Here is a 15,792-nt window from a genome sequence, read left to right as displayed (position 1 = left end):
TTCATGACCAAGGATGACATTTATGTGTAGAACAAGAGACGTGAGTTCTTCTCTTTCCTTCCGCAGGACAAGCAGGAGGACTTAAAGAAGACTATTTTGGAGGGCATAGAGACGGGCAAGCATCAGGTGAGGTTGGCCTTTGATGCTTGTAAGCTGCAGCCTCAGGATACGCAGCCTCAGGATACATGCTGAAGATGAGCATGGCTTTAAAGCACTTAAATTTCTTCAAAAATCCTTCAGAAGAGACTTGTTGTGTAGACTAGAAATGCCTTCTTTGTCCTGTATTTTCCCTTCTTTTGGGTTTTCTGAAACCCTATTTTTAAAGAAAAAAGCATCTCAACGTTCACACATGCTGCAGGTTATCTCATTGAGCCTATTAACACTAATAGTTACGTTAAACTTTTTGGTGTATTTATGGTTTCCTGTAAGGTTTTCCCTTTTCAGGTATTTACTCTAAACCAGAGGCCTAGTTATGTTCTTAGGTGCCTCTGAAATTCTGGTTGGCCATGTATCTTGGGAAAGTTGTCTGGGACAATTAGGTTGGTGACTGCTAGCATACCGTATCTTTTGATAGCAGTTCAATCTTGAAAACTAGCAAGTGGTATAGCATTAAGAACAGTATTACTTGTTGGCTGTCATAAGAAATCTTGTGTAAATCATTTTGTTTAGAATAACAAATTTAGACCCGAGTTGTTAAATATCAACTTAAGAGTTGACAGTATTCGCTGAGGAACTGAACATTGTTGTGGACTGGAGAGGCTTGTTAAAGAGTTGAGGAGAGCAGTTGGACCTTTCATAGTGGGTTTACGTGGCAAGGTTTTGGTAGCGGTGGGCTGCAGGAGCGGCCTCTGTGAGAAGAATCCAGAAGCTGCCCCATGTTAGGTAAGGGCCAGCTTCAGTCGGCTCCAAAGGGGCCTGCCGCTGCTCAGAGCCGAGCCAATAAGCAATGTTAGTGATAGTCATAGAACGGCTAGGGTTGGAAGGGACCTTAAAGATCATCCAACTCCAACCCCCCTGCCATAGGCAGGGATGCCACCCACTAGATCAGGTTGGCCAGGGCCCTATCCAGCTTGCCCTTGAACACTTCCAGGGATGGGGCATCCACAACTTCTCTTGACAAACTCTTCCAGTGCCTCACTACCCTTACAGTGAAGAATTTCTTCCTAATGTCTAGTCTAAATCTGTCCTCCTTTGGTTTAAGACCATTCCCACTAGTCCTGTCATTATCTACCCGAGTAAAGTGTCTTTCTCCATCTTTTTTATAAGACCTCTTAAAGTACTGAAAGGTCTCAATGAGGTCTCCCCAAAGCCTTCTCTTTTCTGGTCTGAGCCATGCCCAGCTCTCTCAGCCTCTCTTCATAGAAGAGATGCTCCAGCCCTCTGATCATCTTTGTAGCCCTCCTCTGGACTCGCTCTAACAGGTCCACATCTTTCTTGTGCTGAAGTTTTGTTTGCACCTCAGTGAGAACATATTTAAGAAAAGGAAAAAATAACTGCTGTACAATAGCAGTTGGGAGAGAGTGAGAGGAGTAAGAAACAGCCCTGCAGAAACCAAGGTCAGTAAAGAAGGAGGGGGAGAGGTGCTCCAGGTGCTGGAGCTGAAGTTCCACTGCAGCCTGTGGAGAGGCCCCTGGTGGAGCAGGCTGTCCCCCTGCAGCCCATGGAGTACCACAGCAGAGCAGATCTCCACGCTGCAGCCAGTGGAGGAGCCCACAGTGGAGCCAGGTGGATGTGGCCTGGGGGAGGCTGTGGCCTGTGGAGAATCCCCGCCAGAGCTGCAGCCTGTGGAGAGGAGTCCACACAGGACTGGTGGGAGCTGCCGCCCATGGGGGACCCATGTTGGAGCAGTTTGCTTCTGACAGATGGACCCTGTAATAGGGACCCATATCTGGAGCAGTTCTTGAAGAGCTGCTGCCTGTGGGAAGCCCACGCAGGCTCAGTTTGGGAAGGACGGCATCCCGTGGGATGCCCCATGTTGGAGCAGGGGAAGAGGTGACTGTGAAGGAGCAGTGTAGGTGAAGTGCTGTAGACTGACCGCAACCCCCATTCCCCCTTCCTATGTGCCATTTGGGAAGAGGAGGTGGAAGAGGGTGGATAGGGGGAAGGTGATTTTTAGCTTGATTTCTTTGTTTCTCACTTCTATAGTTTGTTAGTAATAGGCAATAAATTTATCTCCCTACTCTGAGTCTGCTTTGCCCGTCCTGACAGTTGTTGAGTGATCTCCCTGTCCTTATCTCAACTCTTGAGCCCTTTTCCTTATATTTTCTACCCCTTTCCCTTTGAGGAGGGGGAGTGAGAATGGTTGTGGTGGAGCTCAGCTGTCCAGCTGGGTGAAACCACTACACCTTCACTCAAAAAATTCAGATTTTGTTCTAGAACTCTTAAACAGCATACAACATTGGAAACAAACTTGTGAAAAATATCTCAGTGAATAATACTTGCAAACCAAAGAGAATAGTTAATAATAAAAAAAAGTTTTAAGAGTAGTTATGGTATTATTTATTTTTATTTTGTAGCTAATCTTGAAAGTATCTAAGACTGAGGACATGAAATCAAGAGTAAGAAATATTATCAATGATTGTTGTAAAATACTTGCGATGGCATAGCTTTTGCTCTTCTCCTCCTAGACAAATCACTACTTGAAAGAGCATACTTACTACTAACTGGACTCTCATCTTGGTTTTGCACCTTTTTCACTGGGACTTAAATAATATAGAGTTGTACCTGAGTTGGGGAGTTCTCTCATTTTCCCCTCCCTTCCTTATCTGGTACGCAAACCTACAGAAAATTGCACTTGGGCATTACTTCAATTCAGACAGGAATTAGCAGGAGAGTGCATCATGCAGAGAATAGCTTTTCTGGTCAATGCTGGCATTAGGTGTTCTTTATACCTTTTTACAATATGCTAATTACAGTATTCCTCAGGATTTGGGCAGTGAAGAGAGAAAGTAGAATATTGTGGTAATTCCTCCAGTGTGGATAGCAGGGGAAATTGTCTCAGAGATGAGTTCTTTGCTACTTTTTGTCCTTATAAAATGAATACTTACACATCTTCCTTGTATTAGCAAATGTACATGCGTTGCAAAGTAGATGGGGGTTGCTGTTGGATCACTTCAGTGTTCTCTGTCCTGATATTGATCAAGTATCTACTACAGCTTCAAAGAAATCTTTTAAATTTATGGTCACTTCAGGTGAAATAAAGGAAGCAAGTAGACAAGTGTAGTGTGCCTTCTTATTTTGTCTTGTTCTAGATGTTTGTCATTAAAGCTTGAGTTGATACTAATCTGTTAGCCTTTATGAAGGCTAAACAATGCTGAAATCACGGAATTAATTTAAGATTAAAATAAGCATTTCTATCTTCTGATAAGAAAAGTACTATTAAAATGCTGTAACTTTTGAAGGTATACGGCGGGTAGGCATGCAAATGGTTTAGCTTGGCTGGACTGGTGATGTGAATGATACTGTGAGTACCTGAAGTATATAAAAGCTGAGGATCAAGTTCTGCCTACTCAGTGAAGTGACAGTTGGTCAAACTGGGTAGAATAACTTCATTGCTTTTAAATCATGAAGCCTTCTGACATCCGTGTTTAAGACTTCAGCAGTGAAGTATACTAGGAATGGAGAATTTGTTGCAAATAGTGGTACCTAATTGCTAGTTCTCTGAAATATTACATTTGAATGCAATAAAGAATGGTCTTTCACTGTCTTGAATTTAATCAAGATGAGCTCAAATAAATTTTGCTTTTTGCTATGTTTGCTGTTACATCAGTGTGGATTTTGAAATGTCTATTTAATTGTTTAGGCAGTAATGTTCGGGACCTGTTCAGTCAGTGAAGTGTTATTTAATAGTTCTCTGCATTCATAGCTGTTTTGTGAATGGTTCGTCTGTAGTTCTGGGGTTTTATTGTGCATAAAACAAACAGCAGTATCTGGCTTTTTATAATGTATTGGCAGTAGCTGAGGAATAAAAAGCTATGCCAAATACCAGAGCTCTCGTGAGTATGCTACTAATCCTTGCATGTCATAGGGAAACATACTAACAATTACTTTTACATGTCCTGTAAATATTTGACATGCAGACGATCTAAAAGCATGCATATATTTACTGATAGTTAAGCAGTGATTTGGCCTGGTAGTATAATCTAATGATGAAAAAATAAAAAGTGATTTAAGTAGCAAGCCTGTAAGGCTTCCTGTCTGCCTGCATGTTATATATATATATGTAATAGCAAACATTTCTTACGCAGGTGGCAAGAATGAAGTGCATAGAAGGGTAGTGTTGCCTTCGTGATGTCAAAGGATTGGTTTGTACTACCTGTGTGGGATCAGTCTCCAATATAAGATCAAGTCTAGATATTTCTTCCTCAAGTGGAAAGGCAATTCAGCCAAGTAGCTGTTGATGATTACAAGAACCTTTGTAGGGTATGCAGAGGTGCAGTCAGGAAGGCTAAGGCTCAGCTAGAACTGAAGTTGGCCAAAGATGTCGAGAACAACACAAAAGAGTTCTTCAGATATGTAAGCAGAAGCACAGGAAAGACAAAGGTCTGCAAATAACGTTCACAAGGCAGAGGTTCTCAATAGCTTCTTTGTCTCTGTTTTTTAGCAGCAAAGTAGGACCCCAGATCACAGGATTGAGGAGCTACAATGCATGTAGTGGGGGAAGAGCTGGTCTGCAGCCTCAGGGGCTCAACCCACATAAATTTATGGACCCAGGCAGAATCCACCCCAGGATGTTTACAGAAATGTCTGATGTTGTTGCAAGGCCACTGTCTATAATATTTGGAAAGTTAGTGAGATCAGGGCATGTCCCTGATGACTGGAAGAGGGCAAATGTTATACCTGTCTACAAGAATGGCCCAAAAGAGAACCCAGGAAACTACAAGCCCATTAATCTTAATTCAGTCCCTGGGAAAGTAATGGAACAAGTCCAACTAGAAACTATTACAAACCAAATGAATCAGGTGACTGGGAGAAGCCCACATGACTTTACAAAAGGCAAATCATGCCTGACTAACCTGATTTTTCTACAACAACAAAAAAGAAATCTTCTGTAGACATACACTGGTCTGTGAGGTGGGTAAGAAATTGGCTGACAGGACGGTGTTCAAAGATTTTTACTCAGACGGGCAGCATGTCATAAGTTGGATCCCTCAGGGATTAATACTGGGCCCCACACTTTTCATATCATCATAAATCTTAACAATGGGATTGGAAACATCCTCACCAACTTTGCGGATGATACTAAACTGTGTGGTGGGGTGGACATCTCAGAAAGGAAAACCATCTTAGAGAGAGACTTGCATTGGAAGAGTGGGCAAGGAAGAACTGTATGAAGTTTAACATGGCAAGTCCAAGGTCCTTTAACTGTGACAACATAACCAAAGAGCCCCGTACGGGCTAGGAGCTTTGTGGCTAGGATGCAGCCCTGCTGAAAGGGACTGGGGGGTTCCTGGTGGTCAACAAGCTGGACGTGAGTCAGCAATACAGCGCTGAAGCAAGGAAGGCAAATTGGATCCTGGGCTGCATGTTCAAGGCCATTACTAGCAGCCATAGAGATGTGATCATCTCACTCTACTCAGCACTTGCCAGGCTGCACCTGGAGTACTGTGTCCAGTTCTGGTCCCCACAACTCCAAAAAGACATGAACAGACTGGAAAGGGTCCAAAGGAGGGCCACCAAGATGACCAAAGGGCTGGAGAACCTGCCGAATGAAAAAAGACTGAAGGAGTTGCTTCTCTTCACCCTGGAGAAAAGTAGGCTCTGAGGGACCTCGCTGCAGGACTCCAGTACTTCAAGTGTGGCTGCAAAGAGAAAGGAGGCCCTCTCTTCACAAGGAGACACATGTAGAAGACCAGGGGCAGTGGGTGCAAGTTGTGCTGGGAGGAGTTTAGTCTTGATGTAAGAGAAACGTTCTACAGCGAGAACAATCAGTCATGGGCACAACCTCCCCAGGGATGTGGTAGAATCCCCATCACTGGAGGTGTTCAAGATGTAGCTGGACAGGCTGCTGCATAATCGCATCCAGGCTCCCTTTTCCCCTGGAAGGTTGGATCTGGTGATGAAAAAAGGTCCCTTCCAGCTTGGGCTTTTCTTTATGATTCTATGAAGTGTGTGAACAGAAAGCTAACTTAAGATGCAGGCTTGCAACCAAAGCAAGCAATGTGTCAAGATATATACATAGTTTTCAGGAATATTGAAGCTAAGGGAAGGAGTTAATTAGTTTGATCAAATGTGTTCTTGTGCTTTTACGTTTGTAAATCGTATCATTCCCTGTCAGTACTAAATGTTAGCTTTCACAGTCGGATATACTTGCAATTCCATGATTAAATAGTGTACTTAGAGCATGGCCTCCTAGATTCTTAATTTAAAAAATAAAAATACAAATCCTATTGTTCTTGTTGTGTTATTGTTTAGACTGAATATGAAGAGTGCAAATAAAAACACTCAGGAGGAGGATGTTCTTTCCCCTTGTTGCTGTGGGATAGTTGATGTGTGTTAGTCAGCATTCTTTGTAGCAGTAATTATGTCTACAGAACAGGCAGGCTTTCTATGTCTAACTTCTCTAACATAATTCTATTCAGCCACATCTTTCCAGTTGTCAGAAACTTTTTAAATCAGAAAATCATTCCTGTTGTTCCTTTCTCTTTTGTTATTTTGTCATCTGTTCATCTGTGATGCTGAATTCATCCTTTTGTTGTCTTCATGGTTTATTTTCCAGTACTTTTATTCAGAGACTTGTGACCTGCGGTGAAGGATATTTACCCATCCAAAATTAAAAAAAAAAAAAAAAAAAAAGGGAAAAAAGGGCAATTGTCTCCTTGATCCTCTTCAATGTGTCTTAAAAATGTTTTCTGCACTTTTGAAGTTACTTCAGTTCTAAAAGTCTCATGTGCAGCATGTGACAGCTCTCAGAACTGCTGCATATCAGTTATGTGTATGCTTCACAGTGTTGGTTGATACGCGTGAAATATTTATTGGCCCGCAAGGAGGAAATGAGATGTTACTATTCTCAAGTGTGTTATGCATTTGAATGCTAAAATAAAAATGGGTATAGAAATTGGGAGACTTTCTTGTATGACTGACAGTATGGCTGTGATCTTGATGACAAAATGATGAAAATTAATTCCAGTCAGTAAAGAAGATATGTGGATCTTCTTCAGAGACTGATAATTCCAGTCCCATCACTGGGTGGTTCAAGAGCTGAAACAATGTTAAAGTTTTTGCCCATTTATGCAACTTCTGTTATTTCTCTTTTACAACAGGAGCATGAATCTGAGGGCGGAAGAACTCCACTAATGAAGGCTGCACGGGCTGGTCATTTATGTACTGTGCAATTCCTTATTAGCAAAGGTAAAATATTAGTTTAAATAACTATTTTTTTGAGCTTAAAGTACCAGTTACATTCTGCATTTGTGATCTGTCTTCTAACATAATCTTACGTATACGTGAGTGCTTGTCAAGCTGTTAAGGGTTTCTTGAATTTTTTTGGTTTATGCACCGGCTCCTGCACCTGGGTCGGGGCAACCCTGGCTATACGTACAGACTGGGCGACGAGACGCTGGAGAGCAGCCCCGCAGAGAGGGATCTGGGGGTTGTGGTTGACAGCAAGCTAAATATGAGCCAGCAGTGTGCCCTGGCAGCCAGGAGGGCCAACCGCATCCTGGGGCGCACCAAGCACGGCACCGCCAGTCGGTCGAGGGAAGTGATTGTCCCGCTCTACTCTGCGCTGTTGCGGCCTCACCTTGAGTACTGTGAGCAGTTCTGGGCACCACAGTACAAAAAGGATGTAAAACTGTTGGAGAGTGTCCAGAGGAGGGCAACGAAGGTGGTGAAGGGCCTAGAGGGGAAGATGTATGAGGAGCGGCTGAGGTCACTTGGCCTGTTCAGCCTGGAAAAGAGGAGGCTGAGGGGAGACCTCATCACAGTCTACAGCTTCCTCACGAGGGGGAGTGGAGGGGCAGGTGCTGATCTATTCTCCTTAATCACCAGTGATAGGACCCAAGGGAATGGTGTCAAGCTGAGGCAGGGGAGGTTCAGGCTAGACATCAGGAGGAGGTTCTTCACCAAGAGGGTTGTCACGCACTGGAACAGGCTCCCCAGGGAAATGGTCACTGCACCAAGCCTATTGGAGTTTAAGAAGCGTTTGGACTGTGCACTTAGTCACATGGTCTATAATTTTGGGTAGACCTGTGTGGTGTCAGGCATTGGACTCAATGATCCTCATGGGTCCCTTCCAACTTGGGATATTCTATGATTATGATGCAGCAAATCTCAAAATATTTGGTAGTTATTTTTTCTACTCCATAGTATAGATTAAGAAATAGTTTTGAATTATGACAAAAATTTTCATTTTCACAAAAAAGGGGAAGAAAGCATACCCACACTCCCCTTGGGGGGAAAACAAACAAAAAAACCCTATATTTCTGCTTTGTGAGATGATGACAATTCTGTATACAAGCCATCAGTTTATTCAAAATCTCTTGCTCTTGTCCCTAAAATATGTATGAATTTGGATGATTAAAAGACAAATCTTCTTATTCCAGAAAATACTCCAGTATTTGTTGGTACTTTAAAAAAGTCCTTGTGTTTGATTCTGAGATGTTCTCTTTACAGGTGCCAACGTTAATAGGGCTACAGCTAATAATGACCACACAGTGGTGTCTCTGGCATGTGCAGGAGGCCACTTGGCAGTTGTTGAGCTCCTTCTGGCTCATGGTGCAGATCCTACTCATCGACTCAAGGTATTCACTTGAAACGATTTATTTATCATGGTTATTTCATGTATCAAAAGAACTACATAATTGATTTAATGAAGTAGTGAATGTGCAATTTTAAATTAAACATCGTATCTGATGTTCTATACCAGGGAGCAGAATTCATCTTCTGGCTTTTTATTTCCAAAATCTCAATTCAGGATGGCTCAACAATGCTCATTGAAGCTGCCAAAGGAGGACATACAAATGTTGTTTCTTACTTGCTGGATTACCCAAACAATGTTTTGTCAGTTCCTGCAGCAGACTTGTCTCAGCTCACACCTCCATCTCAGGATCAGTCTCAGGTAAGGTATAAGAAATTTTTAAAAAATAACACAATAAATGTTGCAAGGAAACACTTCCTTTGTACCTAACTTCTCAAGCAACTTTAGATGCAAACAGAGTGGAAAGGAGGGGAAAAAAAAGTATACATTTGAAAATAGCAGAGTAAGAAAGTTGATTGGTATTGTCTGCAGTACATGAACTTTTTCCCATTTTCTTCTCCCAGGAAATGGGATAGTCCCAGACCTAGCATCTTAAAAGTGTATCATTTTCTTGGTTGCTTAGTATTTTGTTTCTACAGCTCTAAACCATTAATGACAGCGCCTCTCAAATGTCCCTGCTGATTCTGATTGTTATATAAAAGAAATTATGCTGTATAAATTTATTATTCTCCAAGTTGTTGGAGAGGTATCTTTCCAGCACAGTTCGTTGATTTAAAAGCCTAAAGATGTAAACAGCTTTCCAGCTTACACTGTCCAGAATTTTTGTAATGACTAATACAGCTAACTGACATAAAATCCACAATAAGATGAATGAGAGTGGTCATGCCAACAGATAGCAGGGCATAGACAGTTTGGGAAGAGTAGAATGGAGGTCTTCTGTAGAAACATACCTTCACGTCAATGCCTCACGACTGGGTCAGTTTGAGAGTTTTTTTTTTATCTGACTGTGTGTCTGTGACTTTATTTTAAGGTTCCTCGTGTACCAGTGCATACACTTGCTATGGTTGTACCTCCCCAGGAACCTGACAGAACCCCTCAAGAGAACTCGCCACCTCTCGTGGGAGTGGTGAAAGGTTAGTATGTAGCTCTTTGGAGAATACATGCAGTTTGGAAACTGTTAGGCTAGGGAACCTTTTCTGAGTGCTTATACATAGTATAGTCCACTCCATCAATTTCTGAACACCTGTAACGAAGGTAGGACTTAAATATAAAAGTATTTTATGTAGTGTATAGTTTTTGCTAATTTTCTTATTTACGACAGTATAGTAACACTGGTTACTGGGCATGCTTATCCTAAGTTTTTGGAAGAAAGTGACTTGAGTAACTGCCATAGTCCAGACTGATAAAAACGTTAATAAACGCTATGTATGGTGTTAACTTTTGAATTTTGTACATTGGTTGTCTAGAATAGTTGCTATTTCCACAAATTTGTTAATATCAACTTATTTCTTTTTTTAAAGTAGCAGTGCGAGCATTTTGGCATCATAAAATGCCAATGTAGATCTACTTACAGGAGGACAATTTTTCTTCTATTAATAACAGTACCCTTGTAAGTAACTAACATCAGGGTTTTTGCTTTGAACATGGTTAAGCTGACTGGTTAAAATTATTTGCAGTCATTAAATAGCAAATTTAGCGTTTGATTTTCGGCTGTGGATGGAGTTACAAATTCTTCACTTCTGTTAAGTAAGCTCAGGAAGAGAAGCAGATTGTCAAGTGGAAAGTTACAACTTCTAGCAATTTACTTAATGAGTTTTGGTTTGGAGGAGGGAGAGATTAGATATCATGGTATACAAAGCTCTGTCAGATAGCTTCATTTAATTTGTTTATTCTTGAAGTGTTCAATGCTAAAACAAACTAAAAATGCCAGGGGCACAAATGAATTAAGAAAAATATTGTATACCTAATGGTTTTTAAGTGTGTGACCTTGATTCTCTCTATGCATGCCATGTAACTTCTAAAATACAGTTACTGTATATTTTTTGTAGGATGTGCAACATCTGCTACTTCATATTTCATAAGAATTAGTACCAAAAGTGCCAAAAAATGAAAAGAATGTACAACTTCTGGTCTAGATAACGCAGTGAAAATTATCTGCTAGCGTAACATGCTTTCCCTTAAATAACTTTTGATACCAATGGGTAAGCTAGTGTTCTGGAAATGCAGTTTGTGATGCATGGGAATTAATGAGAGCAGTTGATCGTCTGTCAGAAGACTAAAGTTATAAGTTTAAAGTCAGATATTATTTAATCAAATAGTGAGATGCAGAAAGTTGATATAGTTTAAGAAATAGATCCCATTTAAAAAGAAAACTTATAGGAAATGTCAGTTCATGTTTTAGGCATGTTTTTAGCAATACTGTGTTGCTGAAACTGGTACTGAGGGTTCTTGATGTTTCACGGTATGCTTCATGTGTGTCAGCAAAACTAATCTGTGATGTGTTACATCTGAAAAGTAGTGATCTGAAGTGTCATTGGGTTAATGAAACATTACTGAAAACTGTGTGTGTAAAGTTCTGGTATATCTAAAATGTTTAGGGGGAGAAAACATTTTTGTCATTAAAACTGTGTGGTCGTTATAAAGATACCACTCTGTTATTCTAACTGTGATAAGAACCAAAATTCAGCAGAGAACACTGTCTCTAACTTCTGACATGCACGTGGCTTTAATATGGCAGACTTCATTGTTAGAGTTGGCAAATGAGGAGTGAAAGAGGGTGCAAATGAAGAAAGACATATTATTGGGGGGGAGGGGGAGACAGGGATGGGGATGGGACAGACAGAACAGTCTCAAGTTCTTGTGTAATGATTTTTTTGAAGAAATTTCTTGCCTGCAGTTACAAATAAGCTCCTAAGTCTTTTGCATAAATTCTTGACTACTGGGAGGAAGGAGAGGAACACCTAGCCTTTTTTACCTCATCTCAGTCTGTTTTAGGGGTCTGTATTACTTTTGCAACAAATGCAGTAGTAACAACTCATTTCCTAAAGTGTAAAACTAGAATGCACTTGTGTGTTGTTATAAGTCAAATATGCTGTGAAACTTTTGAAGAATTTATGGTTTAATTGTGAATGAAATTATTCTTACTATAGTGAGAAGGCTTGTAGGATTATTGCCATGGAATAAATGTTTTGGCAAATTATTTAATTTTGATTTTGGCAACGGAAAAAAAACATTTCAGAGCTGACAGTGAATATACAGAGACAGAGGCACTGTGCAAATGTCGTAACCTCATAAAGAGATGAAGAAAAACAAATGAAAGAAGCAGCAGAATTAGTTCGTGGGACTGAAGAGAACTTGACTCGTAATTTAACTCATATAAGATTGTTATTAGTATAGTTCTAACGTGTCTAGCTTGTCCATGTAAAAGTGAAATCACAGTGTAGTTTTGTGCTTTTGTGTGAAAAGGCAGAAGTTTGTGTCCTTGTTTTGTATTTGTTGCTTCCCTCACTTGAATGCAGTCAGAATTACTCAGCAGTAATTCTGATGCAGCTGAACAAGGATGGTCTTTCAGCTGGAAAAATGAGCTGCAGTATTTCTGCAGCTGAAGGATGAGCAGGTATCTTCTGCTGTTAGTTGTCCTCACTGAGTGGGTAGTGAAGCACAGTGGCAGATGTGCAGCTTCAAGTGTCCCTGCATCTGGTTCCCTAGAGTATGCTGGGGCAGCTCTGTGCTCTCAGCCCAGCTGGCACGGAATTTGCTTCCAGCACCAGCCAGCTCTCCAGCCAGGGTGAATACATTTTCTCCCTCTTGCTGTAAAGCTCTGGCACTGGAAAGATAGACGTCTTGCAAGGCACAGTGACTCCAAGTGCATGACTTAAGAAAGAACCCTTTTAGAAACCATTTCTCCTCCCACTGTCTGAGCCTAGCTGGCTTAATTCTTTGCCAGTTAAGAAAGGTTGCTCTTCAGGCTCGCTCCCTTGGAAATAAGCAGTGATGTTAAGAAACTTAATGTTTTGACTTCACATGGGCCATGTGAACTGTCAATTCCACTTAATGTAAGTTGTGAACACCATCAGGCTGCTTTTGTAACTTTAGGTGCACTTTTAAAAACAATTCTCTTTTTCACCTAAATGTGGACCATTTCCAGTATGTGAAATGGTTGAAAAGAATGCTGTCAAGTTGCTTCAAGAAACTAGTCTGTGTAATATTGTTGACAATGATAGTATTGTATATCTTGTAAACTCAATCTAATGTTAAATAGTGGGATCCACAGCTCCCAGCGTGTCTATGATTCTGCGCTGGCTTAGTCTTTCACAGCAAGCTTTTAGAACATTATTGAAAGTAATCACACTAGTGAAATATGGGGATGCTTAGGGAGTTCATGGTAAGCAGTAGTAGTGTTTTCGTATTCAAAATATTTGAACTGATGTAAGGCTTTTTTAAACATGCAGATTTAAGTTTGTTTTTTGAAGATGGAGATATCAGTCATCCTATTTTTTTCAATATTTATTTCATAACTGATCTGAAATCTTGGTTATAAATTAACTAATTGGCCTTAATTGAGTGCTTAAAATTTCAACATGCTGTCATTCCACGTCTTCACTATTGTTTTTAAGTTGACAGTAACTTTCAGTGTTTCTTATTTGGAGAGCTTGGTTATGTATTAAGAATTCAACAGAACTTACAGACTTGTTATTCACAACTGCTGTTCACATCTGCCTTTGATCCCAGGGGAAGGAGATAAGAATCCCCTTAAAGTAAATGGATTTGGGGGATTTTTAAGCTTTTTAAGTGAGACCTTTAATATGCTGTTTTCTCTGTATCATCATGCTAAGTCTTACTAACAATCTAATGGCTTGGAGAAAGAAAAGCAAACAAAAACTTCTACTTAGCTACAAACTAAATATATGTTTTTTAGTCAAATATCTTACTACTTTGCTTAAATACTGAGTTATGTACTGGTAAAGAACTTGATGCATTGTGTGACTTAGTTGAGAGATCCCAAAGTCTAATATGCCTACAAAGGTGGATAATTCTAGACAGTATTTTTTTAATCTCAAGAAAGCAATCTGTGCCTTTTTGCTAACTTAACTAATGCTTTCTCAATAGACGTACGTACTCACTCTTCTATGTGACTCTTTAGTTGCAGGCAGATGATTTAAACGAGACAGGCGTAGATCCACATGATCACAAGTGTATCGAAATTATTTTCATGACGTTTTGTGAAATTCCAATCTTTGAAAGCTTCTGTTGCCTGCCTGCCACCTACTAATTTAGTCACATCTTAGCAGTTTTCCAGTTAGATTCCATCAAGCCCCTGGAAAAAAACCTGTGTAATCAAAGCCGTGTAATCATTGAACCTAATTCCTGCAAGTTTTCTGTAGAAACAGTTGCAGAAGCGATAAAGATTGGCAGAAATACTACGTGGCTTGCAAGAGGAATGTAGTGGAATACAAACTCATCTGAACTTTCAGTCCTCCATGAATCATCCTGCTCTTAAAGAAGAGTTAAGTATGCAGTAAAACAGTGGAGCAGATGAATTTTTGGGGGAAAAGTAGATTATTTTTTCGTCGTCCAGTTAGCCCGATTAATATTTTGTGTATGTGGATTGACTGTTTCCCTGTGTCTTTACAGCTGAATTTCTTACTGATATTAATTATAGTTAAATACATAATGTTCTTGAAAATTCAACATTGAGCTCATCCTATTCCTGTTGAAACTGGTAAATTTTAATTGGAGACTGCAAGTCTAGCTTTAACCTTCAATTAAAAAAAAAAAACGCCTGATTTCACTCTGATGTGCCAGAATAACAGTAGACGAAAAAAGCTGTAACAAAGCACTCATCACTGAAATCCTTTTCTATGGATTTATGCTTCCCGGTGCCTGCCTTTTGTGAAGGGAAGAACAAGCTGAGTCTGGCTGTGTGGTTGGTTGGTTGGTTTTGTTTTCGTAAATTCTAGGCAATATTAGCTGTCAGGATGACATGCTGATTAATACGGGTGTATATACTGGGTATTGATTCCAGTGGAGAGGATGTCTTTAAGTGTACAAATGTGTTTCACAGTTGTTTTTTTCATGCAATCATTTCTGTATGCCAGAAAAATCTTCTGGAATTTAGCTGTTTGGATTTGCATCCACTCGTTTTCATTTAACAACTCTGGAAATTAAGGAGCTGTCAACAAGTCCCAGAATTTAATCTAGTAAAAAGTAAAGTAAAACTATTGCTAGTGGTGACCGAGATGAAAACCTCTAATCTGAAATGCAAGAATAGCAGTTGCATTGACAGAACCTTCCTGAAGAGCATAATGGATTATAAAAAACAAACCTAATAAAATAATGATTAAACTTTGGTTGCTTGCTCTGAAGCACTTCATCAGAATGTCTGTCTTTGCCAATTTATTAGTGGTGCTTTCAGAGCAAGATCCACATTAGCCTTTGTTTATATAAGGAAGTTGCATACCTATGTCAGGCTTCCTGGACACTTCCTTGTAGTGACTTGCAGAAGACAGCAGAAGTCCCTGTCTGCGCTACTGCTGGATGTTAGCAAATCTACATGGTACATCCAGTAACAAAGTCATTGGAGGCCAATAAGGTAGCTTGTTTTAGGTAGGTTCATCTGGGATAGGTAGCACTTCACCTGTGCTACTCTGTTAGTTGTGAAAGGACATAAAATCTACTACTTTATTGGGAAAACAAGATACCCTATAGATTAGATGGCAGGACTAGAAGAGCAGTTTCCTAGAGAATCTTAAGCACTAGGGATGAAATATGGTATCTTATTTGTTCACAGGCAGCAACCCTGTGGAGAGTAAATGTGTGAAAGCAAATTTAAACTAGAAGATTTTAATTGCTTAGGAGAGCCGAGAACTATAAATATGAAAGTTACCTTTCTTCAGTCTTGCTCAGAGCATCTAGCACCTTTAAATGTCACTTTATGCCAGAAATCAGTTTTAAAAAAGAACTGGTATTGGTGTTCTCCACTGCATATTATTGGATGCTCAAGAGTTCGGGTATGATATTTGGGGCATGCTGATCTGGATGGACGGATTATTCCGAATCAATTTAGGTACTCAAGAGATTATCTACAGTGTACT

At 40.2% G+C, this 15,792-nt stretch overlaps 1 protein-coding gene across 1 annotated transcript in view; it reads left to right on the top strand.

Annotated features, from left to right (window-relative positions):
• LOC121077618 (ankyrin repeat and KH domain-containing protein 1-like) overlaps nucleotides 1-15,792 on the top strand; it is a 119,608-nt gene that overhangs the window by 61,250 nt on the left and 42,566 nt on the right. Inside the window, 5 exon segments of the mRNA XM_040572954.1 lie at nucleotides 67-126; nucleotides 7,263-7,350; nucleotides 8,614-8,741; nucleotides 8,915-9,058; nucleotides 9,729-9,831. Of these exon segments, the coding sequence (XP_040428888.1) occupies nucleotides 67-126; nucleotides 7,263-7,350; nucleotides 8,614-8,741; nucleotides 8,915-9,058; nucleotides 9,729-9,831 (523 nt within the window).

Source organism: Cygnus olor, chromosome 14 (genome assembly GCF_009769625.2).
Source record: "Cygnus olor isolate bCygOlo1 chromosome 14, bCygOlo1.pri.v2, whole genome shotgun sequence".
NCBI classification, from domain to species: Eukaryota; Metazoa; Chordata; class Aves; order Anseriformes; family Anatidae; genus Cygnus; species Cygnus olor.
Note: the sequence above shows the minus strand (reverse complement) of the source record. Positions and strands in the feature narration are given on the sequence as shown.